Raw genomic sequence first — 17,776 nt, 5'->3', positions numbered from 1 at the left:
TCAGTCGGTCTCGAGAGGCGCCGATGCTCCGTGAATCTGTACATCGACAGGGACAAAAGCAGTGCAACAGCTCGCTTCATCGCCATCTGGCGCCTTGGCCAGCAACGTTGCCGGCCACGGCTGAGGCTGAGGCGATGTCCTTGCGCTGAACACGATCCCCTCGTCCGACCGTGCAGACGTTGGCGATGCGTGCCAGGTGGAACAGCCAATCTCTGCGCTGGAGGGCACTCTTGACCCGGGCTTCGCACCACGGCCGCGGAGAAGTCTGCAAATGGAGGCGATTTGCACGTCGATCCGTCTCGATGACAAAGAGGAGGTGCCGGGAATAGTACAAATCGCAGATTAGGCCATCGCGCGCGGTCAGGGTGACCCAAGTGCGCACTTGGTGCGCAATGCAGGCACAACGTGGCGCCGGAGAAGAGGAGAGCGCGTCCCTCGGGAGACGTTTGGTGCTCGAGTTCCGTCTGCGGCTATGGCTTTTGGGGTTCTCTGTCCGTTCACCGGTCGAGACGGCAGATGGTCGTGTACCGTCTCCCTCAGGCGACCGCCGTTTGCGGTGCGCTCTCCTCGGCAGCGGCACCTGCGCCCTGGCCGGACTGGGCGCCGGTAGCGTCCTCTTTCCTCCTGTCTCCGCCCTGTCTCGCTCCACCCCGTCCCCCGCCGCGTCCACCTCGTGCACCCCCGCGTCCACCGCGGCCGCCCTTGTCGTTGCCATTCAAGTTGTGGGAGTGGGCGGCGTTGGCAGTCGGAGGATGAGCCTTCCTGTCCATCGCTGTGCCCATCGCCGACGTCCGGAAGGTGAAACCCCGCGTCTTCTCGATGACCGTCTGGTAAATGGCCGGCGGCGTGGGGTTCATGTAGACGGTGCCCTCCTTGAAGTCGATCTTGGCGTCGGCCCGCGTGTCTCGGATGAGGTTGACGATCCACTTTTCGCCCTCGGACTGCGACAGGTTGAGGCGGGCGGCGAGATCGCTGCCAAAGGGACCAAGAGGGAGGCAAGGGGGTGTAGGCATGGTCAGTCTCTGAAAGAGGGGCAGGCACACGGCATCGGCATCGGCGGGATACGTACGCGATGTCGACCTTCTGGTGAATCTTGCAGTAGGCCTCGGAAACGACGTATCGCGAAGCCTCGACAAACTCGTCCTTGAACTCGCCAAGGAAGAAGTCGTTTGCGGCGACCTTCTCGGCCTGGCCGAGCTCCTGCTGGGCGGCCTCAAAGTCAAAGTCGACGAACAGCTTGATGAGGAAGTCGACGATGGGGTCTTTGCCGCCGACGCGGTAGAATTCGGTGTCGACGATGCGGACAATGTCCTTGAGCGCCTGCTGCGGGGTGACCTTGGACACGCCGGAGGCGGCCGAGGCCAGCATCGAGGAAGAGGTGGGCTGCTGGACCATGTAGACGCGGGTGGTGCGGCGCGTCATGACGAGCGCGGCGACGAGGTATCGGAGCAGCCACCAGCACGAGGTCTGGATGGTGTTGAGGTAGACGGGCGAGAGAAACATCTCGACCAGCTGCTCGCGGCCGGCAGGGTGGTTAAAGAAGACAAAGAGAGCCCAGTGAAGGAGCCAGGATCGCTTCTTGAGGAGCCCCTCCTGAGTGAGGTCGTCGGTGGGGCTGGCGGTCGAGGTTGAGGTGGACGGGCGGTTGTAGGTCGAGGTGACGTGGGCGGCCGAGGAGTCGATCTGCTCGCGTAGCAGCTTGAGCTCCTCGAGAGCGCGGTCCCACTCTCCGGTGAGGATGTCGCTGGCGAGCTTACCCCAGTGGGAGCTCATGGTGAGGACGGGGTCGGTGGACAGGACGCGGAAGTGGTAGAGGTAGGACGAGGCGTCGCCGTAGTTTCCGCAGCTGAACTGGAAGTAGCCGTATCGGTAGAGGGCGTTGATCTGGTCGACGGTGAGCTTGTAGTTCTCCTCGAGCCACTGAAGGTTCTGGGCCTTGTCCTGCTTGAGGGCCGAGACGACGTTGGGGTCCTCGATGACGTTGAGTACCTGGTCGACCTCGCTGCCTAGCTTCTCGTTGAGGGCGATGGCATTGTCCCTCTGCTTTTCGAGCTCTGCGGGGGCGGACTGGTCCGGGTAGGCCTGCTCGTGGAGCTGGAGGGCGTAGTCGACCATGGAGGTGTGCTTGGCGAGCTCATACTGGGCCTTGATGATGTCGGCCTCGGCAAAGAGGCCGGTGGTGCCGAGGTGGGAGAGGAGCGGCAAGCCGAGGTGCCTGTCGAGGTACGGCAGGAGCGACCCGGTGAGGTCGTGCTTGTCGGTCATGTCGGACGGCGTCGACCAAGCGGCGAGGGGCTAGATGCCGGGTAGAGGGCTGGGTCTGGGTCGGGGGGGGCCAGGAGGACACGTCGAGGCGGATCAAGACGGGTACCGGTCGGAGTCGGGGATCAACACGGACCGTCTATGGAGCAGAACCGGGGGTCTTCAGCGCAGGGACGGGTGTGAGGCGGTTCAGCCAGAAAGGACGGTGGCCGGCTGCTGGGGGGGAGGGGGGGATCGGAATAGAGGCGAGGACGAGGTGATGTGGTGTGGTGTGGTTGGACGGCGGTGATGGCGAGCGAACCCACCGCCTGGCTTTTCCTTCGACAGGGAAGCGACCGCCTAGTTAGCCTGCCTTGCGCGCCCGCTCGCTCTAACCGCTTCTCTTTCGCAGAGGCCAGCAGAGGGCAATACAAGCCCATCCGCTTGGATTTTTTTTTTTCCTTCTTCCAATTCGACCCGTTTAAATCCGGAGTGGCTGGCCCCAATTACAAACCCTCTCGAGCGCCAACGCGCTCCTTGCGAGGCTCCCCGGGCCTGCCTCTTCTCTCTCTTCCTTTACGAGAACGGGGCAACATCCATGTTGGGCCAGACCATGGTGAGCGTCCGATCAGAGCCTGATTTACAGCCCCTCGATGTCGACCAAAGGATATCCTTGTGAGCACGAGGGTCGCCTGGAAGGCGCCTGCTGGCCCAAGAGAGGCCTCGTCGCTGGTGGGTGGGCCACTTGTCGACCCCCTCGCTCTCCAACCGCCGCAGCGCCAGGGTGCCGGGAACCGGAACACCAGCTCCTCTTCCTGAATCGGAGCCGAGGCCGCGGGCAGCTAGAGAGGAGTTCGTAGTGGAGGGATGTGAGGCCGTGCGCCCAGACGTCCGTGCTGCTCGTCGTTGCCACCCGCCCCCGCTCGATCGACCATTACCATCCGTCCGAATCTCGTTTTCGGAGCATCCCCTGCTGCCGCCGACGAATCGACCCACGGATCTCGCACAAAACCTCGAGCCTCCCTGCTTCCTCACTTCAGCCAGCTCGAATATGATAACGCGATCCAAGTCTGCCCTGCCGGCTGCTGCATCGGCAGCAAAGGCAGCGACCACCACGACCACCACGACCTCGTCAACCAGCAAGTTCTTCAAAACGTCAAAAGCTTCGCTCACATCCCGTCCGCTGCCTTTGGTTTCGACCACCGCGCCCGACATCAAGGCGCGCGGCGCGAGGCGCTCCAAGTCCGACACCTCGCTTCCGTCCGCACCGCCAGCCAAGAGGCCGCGTCGGGCAACGCCGTCGCAACCTTCCACCGCCGCCGCCCATGTCGAGAGCAAGATCGAGATCCCAGACGTGTCCGATGCCGAAGTGCTCGCCCGCACCGTGCTCCCCTACCCTACGCTTACCTTCTCGCTTGACGAAGCCACAGCCCACCTCTGCAGGTGCGACCCACGCTTTCGGCGCCTGGTCGATGTGGTCCCCATCCGTACCTACGAGGAACTGTCGCGCGCCAACGAGGCAGAGCGCAAGGAGCTCGACCTCTACCGCACGCTGAGCACCTCGATACTCGGTCAGCAGATCTCGTGGCTGGCAGCCCGCAGCATCCTATACAAGTTCTGCCGCGTATTCGACCCCTCGATGCCGCCCACGCCCGACTTTGTGGCCCACCCGAGGGAGACGTGGCCGTTTCCGACGCCGCGGCGGGTGCTCGAGAACTCGGACTCCAAACTTCGCGAGGCAGGCTTGTCGTATGCCAAGATCAGGTACATCAAGGACCTCGCGCTGCGCTTCTGCGACGGCCGGCTGGACATCCGCGAGGTCGTTGGGCTCGATCAGGAGGCCATCATCCAGAAGCTCTGCGAGGTCAAGGGCGTGGGACGATGGACCTCGGAGATGATCCTGATGTTTGCCATGAGAGCACCCGACATTTTGCCGGCCGGCGACCTGGGCGTCCAGAAGGGCATGATCAACTTTTTCCTCAGTGGCAGAGAGGGTCCGAGGATCAGCGTAAAGAAGCGCAAGCCCGTCCCACCAGAGCAGCAGCAAGAAGAGGAAGCAGGGACCAGCCAGCCACAAGGCAGCGCGGGTACAGGGATGGAAGCATCCGCGGAAGCAGCGGAGGAGACAATCGTAAAGGCCGAGAGCAACGAAGGTGTCCAGCAGCAGAGCTGGGCCGACGAGGCTGACCTCGCCATACCAGAGGGCGAAGGTCTGAGCCGCAAGGTGCTCGAGATGCGGCTCAAGGGCAACAAAATCAAAGGTCAGTACCTCACACCCAAAGAGATGGACTGCCTCGCCGAGGCCTGGAGGCCCTATCGAAGCGTGGCGTGCATGTACATGTGGGCGCTCGTCGACGCTTGAATCGAGATCTTGGATGAAATCTAGAGATGGCCATCGCTCGGATCGGCAGCCGGCTCCGTGTCGATGCCGTGGCGCTCGGTAGGCTAGCCTGCCGCTCTGGACGAGACCAACATCAGAGGACCGACTATCGTGACCCAAAGACGATGCGGGGCGACACCCTCGACTGGCAGGCCCTGGCTGTGAGGGACGGCCCGACTTTGTAGCCGGCCATCCGAGACGTCCTCTCGTACGAGAGACCCCGCCAAGGGTGATCGCCGTGGCGGGGCCCATTCATTTGTACTCATCCGAGGCACCCCGCCTTGAATTCAAACCCGGTTGCATGGCTTTGAAATCCAAGTGCCCTCTTGGGTCGCAGCTCGGGATCAGGGCCACCGGCCGCGGCGGCTCGACCCGCAACACCTCCAGCTCGCGGCTTCCCAACGTCGAGGCATCGTGGCTGGCCTCTCTTCGATCCTCACCGACCATCATCCTCACCGACGCTTCCTCCTCGCTTCTCGTCCACTCAGCGCACCTGCACCCTTCCTTGCTCGAGCGGCGCCCGCCAGCAGCCTCCCAATCCCGCATCCCAAGCACGTCGCTCTCACCATGCTGGCTCTCGCGGGCTCGTCCAACTCGGTCGCCTCGATCGCCGTCCAAGCGGCACGAGTGCAGCTCCGCAACGACCTTGTCAAGGCTCAGACTCGCAGCGTCCACGACCTCACCATCAAGCGGAAGACCGGCAAGCCCATCATCCGTCAGGGCCCCTACGGAGGCGGCCGGTGAGTAAGGCTACGCGGGCACCACGGGCGGCCTTTTTCCCCTTGCATGGTCCGCCTGGGCCACCGCTCATCGCACTGCCATACCCTTTGCCCCTCATCTGCCCCGTCATCGACCACGTGTCAGGTCGTCGGTCTCTGGTCATGTCGCCACCGTGTTCGGCTGCACCGGCTTCCTCGGCCGCTACTTGGTCAACCGTCTTTCGCAGAAGGGCACCCAGGTCATCGTCCCTTACCGCGACGAGGACGAGAAGCGCCACCTGAAGGTGATGGGCGACCTGGGTCAGGTCGTGCCGCTCGAATGGGACATCCGTAACGACCAGCAGATTCAGGAGTGCATCCGCCACTCCGACACGGTCTACAACTTGACGGGCAGGCAGTACGAGACCAAGTGAGCACCTCGCACTTGCTGGCGCGCGCCCGTCGTTCCCATCTGCGGGCCTGCGTGGCCTCAGTGCGATGCTTTCAGCGCGCACTCTTACTCACCTAAGCTCTCGCTCTACGCACGGCACGCCTTCGCTGCTGCCCTCGCTTCCGCGGCCTTCAGGAACTTTTCCTTCTCAGACGTCCACGTCACAGGCGCTCGCCGAATCGCCGAGATGGCAGAGGCGCTGGGTGCTTCCCGCTTCATCCACGTCTCTCACCTCAATGCCGACAAGGATTCGCCGTCCGCCTACCTCAGGTCCAAGGCCGAAGGGGAGGAGGCCGTCAAGCGCGCTTTCGAGGGCGCCACCATCGTCCGGCCCGGTACCATGTGGGGCCACGAGGATCGCTTCCTCAACCAGATGGCCGGTGAGTACCGGGTTCGGCCCCTGGCGGGAAGGAAGGTCTGGCTCGTTGCGGGACACGCCGCCGTTGATGGTGACTGACCCCCCGCACGATGCGCCGTCGCCTCGCATTCACTCGCCTCCCTGCAGTCTACCCGTACGCCTGGCGTGTCAACCATGGCAAGACCAAGATGCGCCCCGTGCACTCGATCGATGTTGCCGCTGCGCTGGAAAAGATGATGGACGCCGACGTCACCTCGATGGGCCAGACCTTCTCGCTCGGCGGTCCAAAGACGTACACGATCGGTCAGATTCTGCAGCTGGTCGAGTCGCTCACCTTCCGCCCGTTGGTCAAGCCCGGTTTCAACACTCCTAAGATTGCACTGCAGACAGTGGCACGGATCGGCGAGCTGGCATGGTGGCCCATGCTCAACAAGGACGAAGTCATCCGAAGGTACATGGACGACCTTCCGGACGAGGCCGGCACCAAGAGCTGGGCGGATCTCGCCATCGAGCCCGACACGCTCGAGGAGACGGCAATCGTCTACCTCAGGAGGTACAGGTCCGCCACGAGGTTCGAACAGCCCGTGCAGACTGGCGGCGCCCGGCTCAAGAAGCCCAAATACCAGGTCCTCGAGTGAAATCGCCCCTGGCTCAGAACTTCGCGCTCCGTACTTAGATCCTTTGCAACATGATGATCAGGCCGTCGTGCCGTGCTCACCGGTCTTGTCGCCGCCTCGCTCAGAGCGCGATCGCAGCAGGTCCTAACCAGGCAGGCTTCGCGGAGCCTACCATTTCGGGAATCGGAACGAGCAAGGCTCCCACTCGAGCTCGCCCTCGACAGCCTGCGACCCCTGCGCGGTGAAAGGCTGGCGGTGTGCGGACTGTGTCCGAGGAAGGGAACAGTCATAGCTAGCGGCAGGGATTTAGCTACGGCCCCGGGAGTCGGAGACCTCCTTCGTACCCCCAGGGCCGTACTTAGCCGGTCTACATCTTCGGCCTTTGGGCCGTAGGACTCCTACGCTCCGCAGGGCCGCAGGACCTCTACGCACCAAGGGCCGTAGGACGGCGTCGCTCCCACAACGCAGGCATAGCACACACCCACAGCCGTATCCTATCTACAATCTCATTGCAATACTGTGCTACCTGCAAGGGCAGCACCAATGGCGGTAGAGCAAGGTGGCAGCAGGGCAGCAGCAGGGCAGCAGCAGGGCGGCAGCAGGGCAGCAGCAGAGCGGCAGCAGAGCGGCAGCAGCGACAGCGGCAGAGCATTGTCAGCAGCAAAGTAAGGCGGTGAAGGAGAAGCATGCAAAAGGAAGAGGGGAGCAAAGGAGTCAGCAATGGCGTGCAGCAGAGCGGCAAAAGAACAAGAGGAGCAACAGACAACTCACACATGAACCGTGAGCCTAACAATGCTGCTGCATGCTGCTGAGCATGGTGTAAGGGCAGCGCAGAGGCAAGGAGTGTTAGGCCCTTGGGGTCTTGGGATACAGCGGGCGGCCGAGGACGGTGTTGGGCTTGCGCGGAGAGGTCAGGGATGAGGAGGAGGAAGGATATCGATGCTGCACCAGTCTCTAGTGGTAAGAGGATATAGTACATTCAACAAGGAGACCATCAGGGGCCTCCTCGGGGACCTAGGGACTTTATACTGGCCCCCTCGAGATCCCCTTGTGGCCGAGGGACCGGCTGCGGCAATTGCCGCTCGGCTCCGCCGCCCGTCAGCCCTTCCTCGGGACTCGGGAACCCGCAGGGCATGTTGGGCAGCCGCCTAACAAGGATCAGCACGGCAGGGAGGCGAGCTGTCAGCAGGCAGGGTAGAGGACTCACCAGAGTGGCAGCAGACCAGCGGCGGAGCAGAAGCAAGGCCGTGAATGGCCAAAATTGTTGGAGACTTCAGAGACACCTCTCCAAAGTCTCCGACAATTGACGGCGGCATCTGGCAGCCGCAATAGCAGGGCAGCGGGGCGGAAGCAAGTGGTCAGGTGACTTTGTTTGACTGGCAGCTGCTGGCTGGCTGTGTCAGGTGGCTACTGGCTGGGCAGGTGGCTGGACTGACGTTTTGGGCAGCTGGTGGGCGCTGGACCTTGCTGGGCCTCGGTAGCGGCTGGCGGCTGGCAGTTGGCTGGCTGGCTTGGCTGGCGGTTGGTTGGCTGGCTGGGCTGGCTGGTGGTTGGCTGGCTGGCTCAGGTGATGGCTGGCTGGCCTGAGGGGGCAGGGCCAGGCAACTTGCCAGGCAACTGGCTGATGGCTGGGCGGGTCCCTGGCAGCTGGCTGGGCGCAATAGGAAAAATTGGGAGTCACATTTGCTGCTTGCTATGATTGCACAGGCTGTGCAGTCCAGAATTTAAGAGTCGTTATACAAGTGCAATCTGAAATCCTGGCCACTATGAGTGGAGTTCAGGTTGCAGGCAGGAAAAAATTTGGGCTCTCAGATTGCAGCTGATCGCACACCTGGTGCGCTTCTTAGAATTTGCACAAGCTGGCTGCAGCTGGATTTTTAAATTGTTATACATGTGCGATTCATTGGACCAGATCCTGCTGCTAGCAATGCTTGTAAGGCCAAGAAAAAGATCCTTTTTGCTTATGTCAGCTCAGGAGACCAGGCACGCATCCATGCTGGCCCCTCTGCCGCCCAGCCCTTTGCAAAATCCATCTGCCGCCCACCCACCAACATTCTGTCCTACCACCACCACCCGACGCCACCCGCCAGCCAGCTGCCAGCTGTTGAGAAAAGGGTCGCCTCCGCCATTGCAGACCCTCAGGCTCAAACCGATGACATTTGGTGCAAGGTTGTCAGGACTTGGCCCAGGTCACCGGGCCTTGGCCAGCAAAGAGGCCAGTTCCTGCCAATGCCAACCCAGTGGGAATCATGAATCACCGAGTTGGGATCCCACAACATCCGATGTTGAGGGAGTACACACCTCATAGATGAGGTGAAGACCGACGCCCCAAGATGCCGGGGCCAGCTGAGCCAGAACATCTCTGAGGAGCGTGACCTGACTTGACCTGCCAAGGCAAAGTGAAGTCTTGTCAACACTTGATCATAAAACTTGACCAGAAATTGCAAAGGGACAATGACACTCCAGAGGTTGCTGTAGCTAGTAGATAGATGCGCAAGATTGTGTCAAAGCTATAAGTAGAGGGAAAAACCTTTGGTAGATAGTTGTCCCTCATCAAATCTCATTCTTTCCATCCTCCTATCTGGTTCAGCGCCACGTACTACCTTCCCTTGATCCAAAGACAAAGCTAGACGCTACTCTGTCCCATACCTACCAGACACACGCCAAGATCTACCCCACGTGATTGAGGAGACGCCAACGTACTCAAACGCGACATGCTCACGCCAAGCTTGACATGAGTTGATTCATAGCTAGCAGCAAAAGTAATTCCCGATTTTCCCTATCGCACAGGCTGTGCGATCCAGAATTTGGGAGTCGTTATACACGTGCGATCTGAAATCCTGACCACTCAGAGTGGATTTCAGATTGCAGGCAGGAAAAACTTTAGGATCTCAGATTGCAGCTGATCGCATGCCTGCTGCGATCTGAGGAAATTGCACAAGCTGGCTGCAGCTGGATTTTCAAATCGTTATACACGTGCGATTTTTTTGACCAGATCCTGCTGCTAGCTATGATTTGGTACTGATGGTACTGACTGATCCACCGTGTGTTCCTAATCCAATTTCTACTCCTTTCTACACCAGCCAGTCTCCTGCACCACCAGTCACCAGCCGACAGCTGCCGGCAAGGCCCAGCAAGGCCCAGCCAGCCAGCTGCCCAAGCCATCAGTCATAGCTAGCAGCAGGGATTTAGCTACGGCCCCGGGAGTTGGAGATCTCCTTTGCGGCCCCAGGGCTGTACTCAGCCACTCTACATCTTTGGCCTTTGGGCCGTAGGACCCCTCTGCTCCGAGGCCCGTAGGACAGTGTCGCTCCCAGGTTTGCAGGCATAGCACACACCCACAGCCGTATCTACACTTCTACTATTCAATTGCACTACTAATACACTCTCTACGCAAGCGCAGCAGTTCCAGAGGACTATGCCGCAGGGATGGCGTGAGTCCAGCGTGGACAGGTGGCAGCAGGGCAGGACCGCGGCAAGGTTCATGGTTGGCGGTTTTGCAGTGTTGGCAATATTGTTGCATTGATGGGAAGGGAAAAGCAAACAGGAGAAGCAAGGGGGTCAGCAACGGCAAAGTAGTGGCAGGCTGAGAGGGACAAGGAGCAGCAATCATCGCTAGCAGCAGAGTTGGGCCCAATTTTGATTGTAGGCAGGCCACGATCTAAAATTGCTGATTGATCCCTATCTTCAATTTTTCTGATGCGTAGCCTGCCTACAACTAGCTACAATCCAAAATCAGAAATTGCGCCTACCTACAATCCGAGATTGTAGCACCACCTGCCTGCCTGCCTGCCTTGCCACCTTACGGCCGCGTCCCTGCCACCTTTGCACCGACAATCATCGGAATCCTTGGAGAGCTCCTCTCTGAGGATTTCGATGATTGATGGCCGCTCCGCTTCCGCTCTGCAGCGAGCAGTCAAGCTGGCTGGCTGGCTACCAGGCTAGGGCGCGCAAGGTGGCTGGCAGGCTTGGGCGGGCTGGCTGGATTACAGGCTTGGGGGCTAGCACGTTGGCTGGCTTGGGCACGCAAGCTGGTTGGCTGGTGCGGCTGACTAAGCTTGCGCGCCCCCCAAAAAGAAGTGGAGGCCAGGCCACGCCGGAGGCCAGGCCACGCTGTCAGGCCCTGTGTGTGCTCACGCAGGCTCGCAGGCTCGCGTGCATGTGTGCACGCAGGCAGGCAGCCTGCCTGACCGCCCGCCCGCCAGCATGGCCTCGCCTGCCCACGTGCCTTGGTATAAAGTCTTGCCCACTCCGCTGTCGGTCCGTCCCACCCAACCACTACCATTGACCCTCGCCCGCCATTGACCCTTGCCTGCCATTGGACCTTTGCCTGCCGCCACCACCTGACCGCCATCAACCCTCCTTGCTTGCCGCCATCAGCCCAATCAACCTTGATGCCACCAACAAACATCTGCCCCAGCTGCCTCACCCCGCCATCATTGACACCAACTTGCTGCTACCACCAACGCCAACTTGCTGCCGCCGCCCACGCAACAAAGAATTATATATCGCTAGTGTGAGGCACAAAGCTGTTTGCACGCAGTTGCTATCTGCTGATCTCAGGCGCTGATGCCAATCTCTGCTTGCCTCCTGCTGCATTCACGACAATGCCACCTACGGACAAATGCCATGCATCATGGCAGATCATTGGCATGTCAGCAGGTGAGTTGCCCTTTCCAATTCCGTTGCATCTCCTGCATTGATTGGCGATGCTGACAATGCTCCTGCCTTTCTCTTTCCGTCTCACCAGCAGCCGCCAACACCAAACCGGCGCCAACCCCAGCCTGCCCTTGCTGTGAGTGCCTCCTTGCTGGTGCAGGTGCTGCCGCCAGTTGACAATGCTGACGATAGCCTTGGTATCTGCCTCATTACCTCTTTCTGCTCCCTCTCTCCACCTCCATTTCCTACTGCGCTCTGCAGTTGTTTGTTTGCCCTGGCAGCGGTATTGTTGTTCTAGTAGCATATATACTAATCTTGCATGCAACTGAAGCTAGTATGGGGTTCAATTGATTGTAGCCTGCATTTCTGTCATATCCAAGCTACGATCCGAAAAATGTAGATAGACCGGCCTAGCTATGATCTGAAAATTGTTGACAGTCATAGCTAGAGGTAGGCTTTTGGCCTACAATTTTGGAAATTGTAGGATTTGTACGATATGGCAGTGCCGTAGGAGATTGTTGATCCCCTACAGCACCAGGTGCCGTAGGAGGACCTACGGCACTTTTGGCTGTAGGCCTGCCTTTGCACCCACAGCCGTAGGTATTCTCAGGCATTGTATTGCAAAATCTATTACACTAATGCGGTGCCAGCAGGCAGGTAAGGTGAGCAAAGAAGGGCAGTGGTTGGCCAGGGCAGCGTGATGGCAATAACATGGGTCAAGGATGGCGGCGGCAGTGCAGGGACCGGCAGAAGGGTATAGCAGGCAGAATGCAGGGCCAGTTGCAGGGCAAGCCACGGAGAGTCGATGTGCGGCGGCGTGGCAACAGCATTGGTGAGTGGCAGGGCGAGCAGGCAAGGCAGGAAGGCAGGTGGTTGCATGCGGCGGTACAGCAAGGTGGCAGCAGGGCGGCAGCAGGCAAGAGCGGCAAAGCAAGGTGATGAGGGAGCAGCAGGCAGAGTAAGGGGGGAGCAAAAGAGTCAGCAACGGTGTGCAAAGGAGTGGCAGACCAAGGGAGACAAGGAGGGGTGGTGGCAACTCACTTGTCACGACAGGGCAGTCAAGCAGAAGGCGGTAAGAAGGCTGTCAATGATCAAAATCATCGGAGACTTTGGAGAGGCCTCCTGCGAAGTCTCCAACAATTGATGGCAGACATAGCTAGCAGCAGGATCTGGTCCAATAAATTGCACATGTAACAATCTAAAAATCCAGCTGCAGCCAGCTTGTGCGAATTCTCAGAAGCGCACCAGGTTCCTGCCTGCAATCTGAAATCCACTCATAGTGGCCAGGATTTCAGATTGCACTTGTATATCAACTCTCAAATCCTGGATTGCACATCTTGTGCGATAGGAAAATTGGGAATCACTTTCTCTGCTAGCTATGAAGGTCTGCGGCCAAAAATGGCGCAGGGTAGGGTCGGTCCAGGGCCGTGGGGGCCCTACAGCCAAAGATGCTGTAGCTGCCCCTCCGAAAATGGCCGTAGGTGGCCCTACAACCCCGATTTCTGGTCGTAGGGAGACCCACGGCCATTTTTAGCGTAGATGACCCCCGATCTCCCGATTTTATGCTGTAGGTTAGCCTACGGCCAAACACTAGCTGCCCTTCGACGCTAGCTGTGACTGGTCTAGCTACGATCTGAAAATCGTAGGCAGGGTACGACCTAAGAATCCGCATGGCTTGCCTGGATCCAGAAATTGTTTGTGTAGAAGGATGCCCTACGATCCAAAAATCGTAGCCAGGGTACGCCTACCTAAGATCCCCCAGATCGTAGGTAGGCCCTGCTGCTAGCTTCGAGGGTCTCACGTCCATGCTCTCACCACGACTCATGACTCTGCCTTGGCGACTGCTACTCTGACTGCTTGCACTGCCTTGCCTACCTCTGCCACTGGCCGCAACTAATCGCAGGTAGTGTCCAAGGCATAGGGTTGTGCGTGCTAGACAGGGCTACGGTAAGTGGTGCAAGAGGCTCCTGTGCCCTGACAGCCGAAGGTCACCTACAGCCGCGGGGGTCCGCAGGTGTAGGAGGGGTTTCTACGATCTCCGAAATCGTAGGAGACCTACGCTGCCAGAGATCGTAGACCAAAGTTCTCCAAGCCATGGATCCTGCTTGTCTTGGCTTGGTCACGATCGCGACGGAGAACGAGCCCACTGCGGCGATAGGCACGCTTGAACTTGGTCTCAAACACGGTCCGTCCCCGCACTTCTGCTAGGTACCGACTCCCAAGGGCCAAAGGGCCAAAAGTACGGCATCGATCATGCCCCTTATGGCAGAGCCATGGCATCGCCCGTTCGCCAAGATTGTAGCTCAGCGCCAGGAATCGATGGTCGGCTGCTGTAGCACAGCTGATACGTCTGCAGCATGCGCACCGAAGCACGGCCTGGTGTCCTGAGCGATACGGCGCTGCTGAGTCGCTGGCATAGCGGACACGGCTATGTTGGTTTGCGCAAACGTTAGGCGTGATGAAAGGAAGTTCGGCAATGGTGGAGCAGATGCTTCTAGTAGAGCCGCGGGGCGGGACCGTCGGTCATCTGTACCGGCCATGACCAGCCATGGCAGAGCTTGTGTAGGCGTTGGTCGAAGTGATCACTACGAGTCCGACCGCGGCGGAGCTATCGATATGCGTCAACAGCGGCGTGATGGGCATACTGACACTGCTGAAGCCGTTGCAAGCTGGCCGACCGCATCAAACCTCTCTGGAGCACCGAGCAGACGAGACCGGTCGAAAAAGTCGATCGAGCGCGGCGCCCGGGCGTCAAGTGAAACGAGTCGGATGAGTGTGTCGAGCAGTGAGCTGCTGAATATCAGGGCGAGGGTCGCATCAGGTCGTCTGTGATGGGGGTGGGGCGATGTGAATCTTAGTGAAGCAACGAGGGAGCAGCGACGCACGAAGCAGGATTGTGAAGCTCAACGACGGGTGGAGGCGTGGCGGCCCGAGAAATGGTAGACGTGACCTCGGCCGAAGCTTCTGACTGCGGCGTTGCTAAAAACAATCGGCTCCGAGGCTGGGACCTCGGCTCCGCGCGGATTGGACTTCTTGTGCGCGCGTTGTCGCCCTGCCAGGTTCTCGCCACGGCCTGTCAGAGACCGAAGTGGGCGGCTGGCCCTGGAAGCGGGCGGGGCCGCTGGTCGGGTCTCTCAGCCCAGAGAGTCCCCGCCATTCCGAGCAGCTCCTCCTCACCACCAACCCTCAAGACTCTCCTCCCCGCCTTCCCCTGCCCAGCCAAAACTACACTATGGCGAACTCTTCCAACCCTGCTCACAAGGCTGGCGTCGCCAGGACCGGTACGTTGCGGCCCCATCTGCGACCTCGGCTTCAATCTCCCGACTGCTCGTCCAATCGCATCCAGCCACCGATTCGACCACCGCCGACCCGACCTGTGCGATGCGGCGCCTCCGTTCGGGAGACCTCGAATCTGCAGGATGGCTTCGCGATGCAGGTCGGCGATTGAGAGAAGATGCTGGAGGAACATAACTTGGCGGTGGGAGGAGCGGGATTATGGACCGACAGACTAGTTCTCGTCTCAGTGGACTGGCATCCGTTGGGCCGGCCCCGGATTGAGGAGGTAGATGGCGGATCTGCGGTTCGGATTCGTAGCAGCTTGGGTCGGGCCGAAGTCTCAGGTCCAAGGTCCACGACAGGCAGGTCGTATCTGCGGTGCTGACCTTTTGTCTCCTGTCTCCGATCCTGTCTTTCTGCGAACCAACTAGGTCTCGTCTGGGGTATCAACCGTGGACACGTCACCGAGCGACGAGTCCTCGCTCCTCGCCCTGCCAACCGCAAGGGCCGCAAGAGCGAGCGTGTCGAGGTCATCCGCTCCGTCATCCGCGAGGTTGCCGGTTTCGCTCCCTACGAGAGGAGGGCGATGGAGCTCATCAGGAACTCGAAGGTGAGCATCTCGACCCCTCTCCACGCCGCACACACGTCGCGCCGCGATCGCACTCGCTGGGTTGCGGTCGTCAGCCCCTTCTGTGCTGCCTTTCCACGACTCGGTTTCAAGCGGGTCGGACTGCTTAGCCAGTCCTGCCAACGGCCCGCTGGCTGTAGGACATTCCTTTCTGACCGTCTCTCTCTTCCTGATCCGTGTTGGCCACTCTTCAGGACAAGCGTGCGCGCAAGTTCATCAAGCGCCGTGTCGGTACCCTCCGACGTGCCAAGAGCAAGATGGAGGCTCTCACTGCCGTCATCGCCGAGCAGCGCCGCGCCGGCCACTAAGCGCTCCTCTCTCTTCGAGGTCTTTTCCCGCTCAGCCGAGCAAGGATGAAGGACGCTCGGTTCGAGTGCCGGGACGACGCGACGAGACCACATCGCGGCGCTACACATTTGTGGCGCTCTCGCTGGGATGATCGTCTCGTCCGCTGGTCGCATGTATACTTTTCTGGCTCCTTCCACACACTTCGCACGCAAAAAGGGCGCCCCACAGCGGCGCAAAAAGCCAAAAGCCACCTCTTCGTCCCTCGTCAGCCCCGGCCCCAGGCTGTGAAGCTGCTGAGCCTCCCTACTACCCCGCCACTGCCCCGCGTCTGCCCACGCACACATGCACCATGCACCGAAAAGCTAAGGCGACAAGACTCTCGTCCGGCGTCTTTTTCCCTCACGTTCTTCCTCTTTTCACTGGGCGACCAGCGCTGGTCTTGCGTCTGCTTGGCACGTTGTGCACAGCGCCCGTCGGCTCGAGAGATCGCTGCACTGAGGGACCCTGTTGGATGGTTGGTGTGACTGCTTCTAACTACTCTCCGTGCGCATGGCGCGGCGCGAATCAATTGAGGCCAACCTCGACAACCGGCGGCAGTGTGCGGGCGAGCTTATCGTCGCCGGCAGGGAAGGGGAGCTTCTGGACTCCCTGCGCGAGGTAGATGGAGTCGTCCTCCTTGCCCGTCAGCGCTTCGCCCGTCGGCAGGCGACCGCGTCGGAAGATCTTTTGCGCCTTCCACGCGGGGCGTTGCGCATCCACCAGCGTCACGGGAGCCCCCTCGGGCCCTGGAACGTTGCCCTTGACCAGAATCGTCTCGTTCGTCGAATCGACGCGCAGCACGAGCAAGTCTGTTCGGCGGTGGGACGCGGTGCGAGGGGGTGTGTGGGTGGGGCGCGGCGCGAGAGCCAAGTCAGCATTCTCTGACCAAGCGCAGACAGGCCCGACGGATGGGCCCGACTCACTGTGGATGGTGCTGTGCTTGTTCCCTCCCATGCGGCCGGCCATCTTCTTGCCCGGGTAGACGCGGCCTGGATCTTGCGAGTGGCCGGTGGAGCCATGCGAGCGGTGCGAGATGGAGACACCGTGCGATGCGCGAAGGCCCTTGAAGTCCCACCTCTTCATGACACCCTGGAAACCCTTGCCTCTCGTGATGGCGCGGACATCGATCGATTGGCCGGGGACAAAGTGCACAGCTGACAGCTTGGTGCCTGCCGCCGAGAAGGATTTGAATGTTCGAGGGGCGGGATGGGTGGCGGGGTTGAGCTTGCGATCCACGAGCCTGCCAGGAGAGCGGGGACGAAACGCCACACGAGTGGCACTCACCTAGTGGCACGATGGCATCCCGCGAGACAGGGAATTCGCGAATGACCTTCTTGGCCTTCTTGATGTGGGCCTTGCGCAGGTGACCGAGCACCTGCCTGGTGATGTGATTGCGCCCCTTGGCATCGACGGCGGCCACCTGGATGGCCGTGTAAGGGTTCTCGCTGGGATCCTTGTCGAAGCCGATGTGGGCCGAGACCTGGTTGGTGTGGACCTGAAGAACCGTGGCGGGGATGCGTTCGCCGTTGGGGAGGAAGAAGGAAGTCATGCCTTGCTTGATGGCAATGAGGCCGACGCGCTGCGAGTTCGGCGTCCACGCCGACGCCTGTACGGTCTGCGTGGCCTTTTCAGAGGCTGGGGTCTCCTTGGCGGTGGACGCCTGCTGGGCCGGCTGTGCGAGGCAGCGAGGGGCGGACGTGTGGAGAAGCCTCGACGACGAGGCCAAGCAGGGGACTGAGGACGAAGAGGGGACGGTGCTGCCGAGGCGGTGTGATGGCGACTGCGCGGGCCGGAAGCCGCCGACGGCTGACGAGTGGAAAGATGAGGGGGCGCGCTGGCGGACAAGTTCGAGAAGTACCTGCCTGTGGGCGACGGGCGGTCGAAGGGCCGACATGATGTGTTTCGTTGGCGTTGGCGTCGACTTCGGCGCAGAGTCGGGGTTCGGTCGAGTTGATGGTATATGGCTGGAATGCGTAGGTGCAGATGCGTATATATGAGTGAGAGAGAGAGAGAGAGAGAGAGAGAGAGAGGAGGAGAGACGCGAACGAGTACGACGTAGGCGGACGACGGACGACGACGACGACGGACGGACGGACGGACGGAAGTAGGGTAGGGGGGAAGGGGGTAGTCGGTCGGGTCGG

General features: G+C 60.4%; 5 protein-coding genes across 5 annotated transcripts; 3 read left to right on the top strand and 2 right to left on the bottom strand.

Annotated features, from left to right (window-relative positions):
- Nucleotides 1-536: 536 nt before the first annotated feature.
- PFL1_06361 (uncharacterized protein) lies at nt 537-2,265 on the bottom strand (the record flags this gene model as incomplete). Its single annotated transcript, XM_007883902.1, has 2 exons — nt 537-972; nt 1,070-2,265. The coding sequence occupies 2 exons, from the start codon at nt 2,263-2,265 to the stop codon at nt 537-539; spliced, it is 1,632 nt and encodes a 543-aa protein (XP_007882093.1).
- A 1,027-nt stretch (nt 2,266-3,292) lies between these two features.
- On the top strand, nt 3,293-4,603 carry PFL1_06360 (uncharacterized protein; the record flags this gene model as incomplete). Its single annotated transcript, XM_007883901.1, has 1 exon — nt 3,293-4,603. The coding sequence occupies one exon, from the start codon at nt 3,293-3,295 to the stop codon at nt 4,601-4,603; it is 1,311 nt and encodes a 436-aa protein (XP_007882092.1).
- A 585-nt stretch (nt 4,604-5,188) lies between these two features.
- Nucleotides 5,189-6,766, top strand: PFL1_06359 (uncharacterized protein; the record flags this gene model as incomplete). The annotated part of the gene is made up of 4 exons (XM_007883900.1): nt 5,189-5,361; nt 5,486-5,749; nt 5,906-6,150; nt 6,276-6,766. The coding sequence occupies 4 exons, from the start codon at nt 5,189-5,191 to the stop codon at nt 6,764-6,766; spliced, it is 1,173 nt and encodes a 390-aa protein (XP_007882091.1).
- Nucleotides 6,767-14,636: 7,870 nt separating this feature from the next.
- PFL1_06358 (uncharacterized protein) lies at nt 14,637-15,616 on the top strand (the record flags this gene model as incomplete). Its single annotated transcript, XM_007883899.1, has 3 exons — nt 14,637-14,685; nt 15,112-15,290; nt 15,503-15,616. 3 exons carry the CDS (start codon nt 14,637-14,639, stop codon nt 15,614-15,616), a joined length of 342 nt encoding a protein of 113 aa, XP_007882090.1.
- A 544-nt stretch (nt 15,617-16,160) lies between these two features.
- PFL1_06357 (uncharacterized protein) lies at nt 16,161-17,529 on the bottom strand (the record flags this gene model as incomplete). Its single annotated transcript, XM_007883898.1, has 3 exons — nt 16,161-16,444; nt 16,559-16,804; nt 16,920-17,529. The coding sequence occupies 3 exons, from the start codon at nt 17,527-17,529 to the stop codon at nt 16,161-16,163; spliced, it is 1,140 nt and encodes a 379-aa protein (XP_007882089.1).
- Nucleotides 17,530-17,776: the final 247 nt, after the last annotated feature.

This window comes from Pseudozyma flocculosa (assembly GCF_000417875.1).
Source record: "Pseudozyma flocculosa PF-1 unplaced genomic scaffold scaffold00025, whole genome shotgun sequence".
In the NCBI taxonomy this organism is placed as follows: Eukaryota; Fungi; Basidiomycota; class Ustilaginomycetes; order Ustilaginales; family Ustilaginaceae; genus Pseudozyma; species Pseudozyma flocculosa.
The sequence above is the reverse complement of the archived record's forward strand: the minus strand, read 5'-3'. Positions and strand labels throughout refer to the sequence as shown.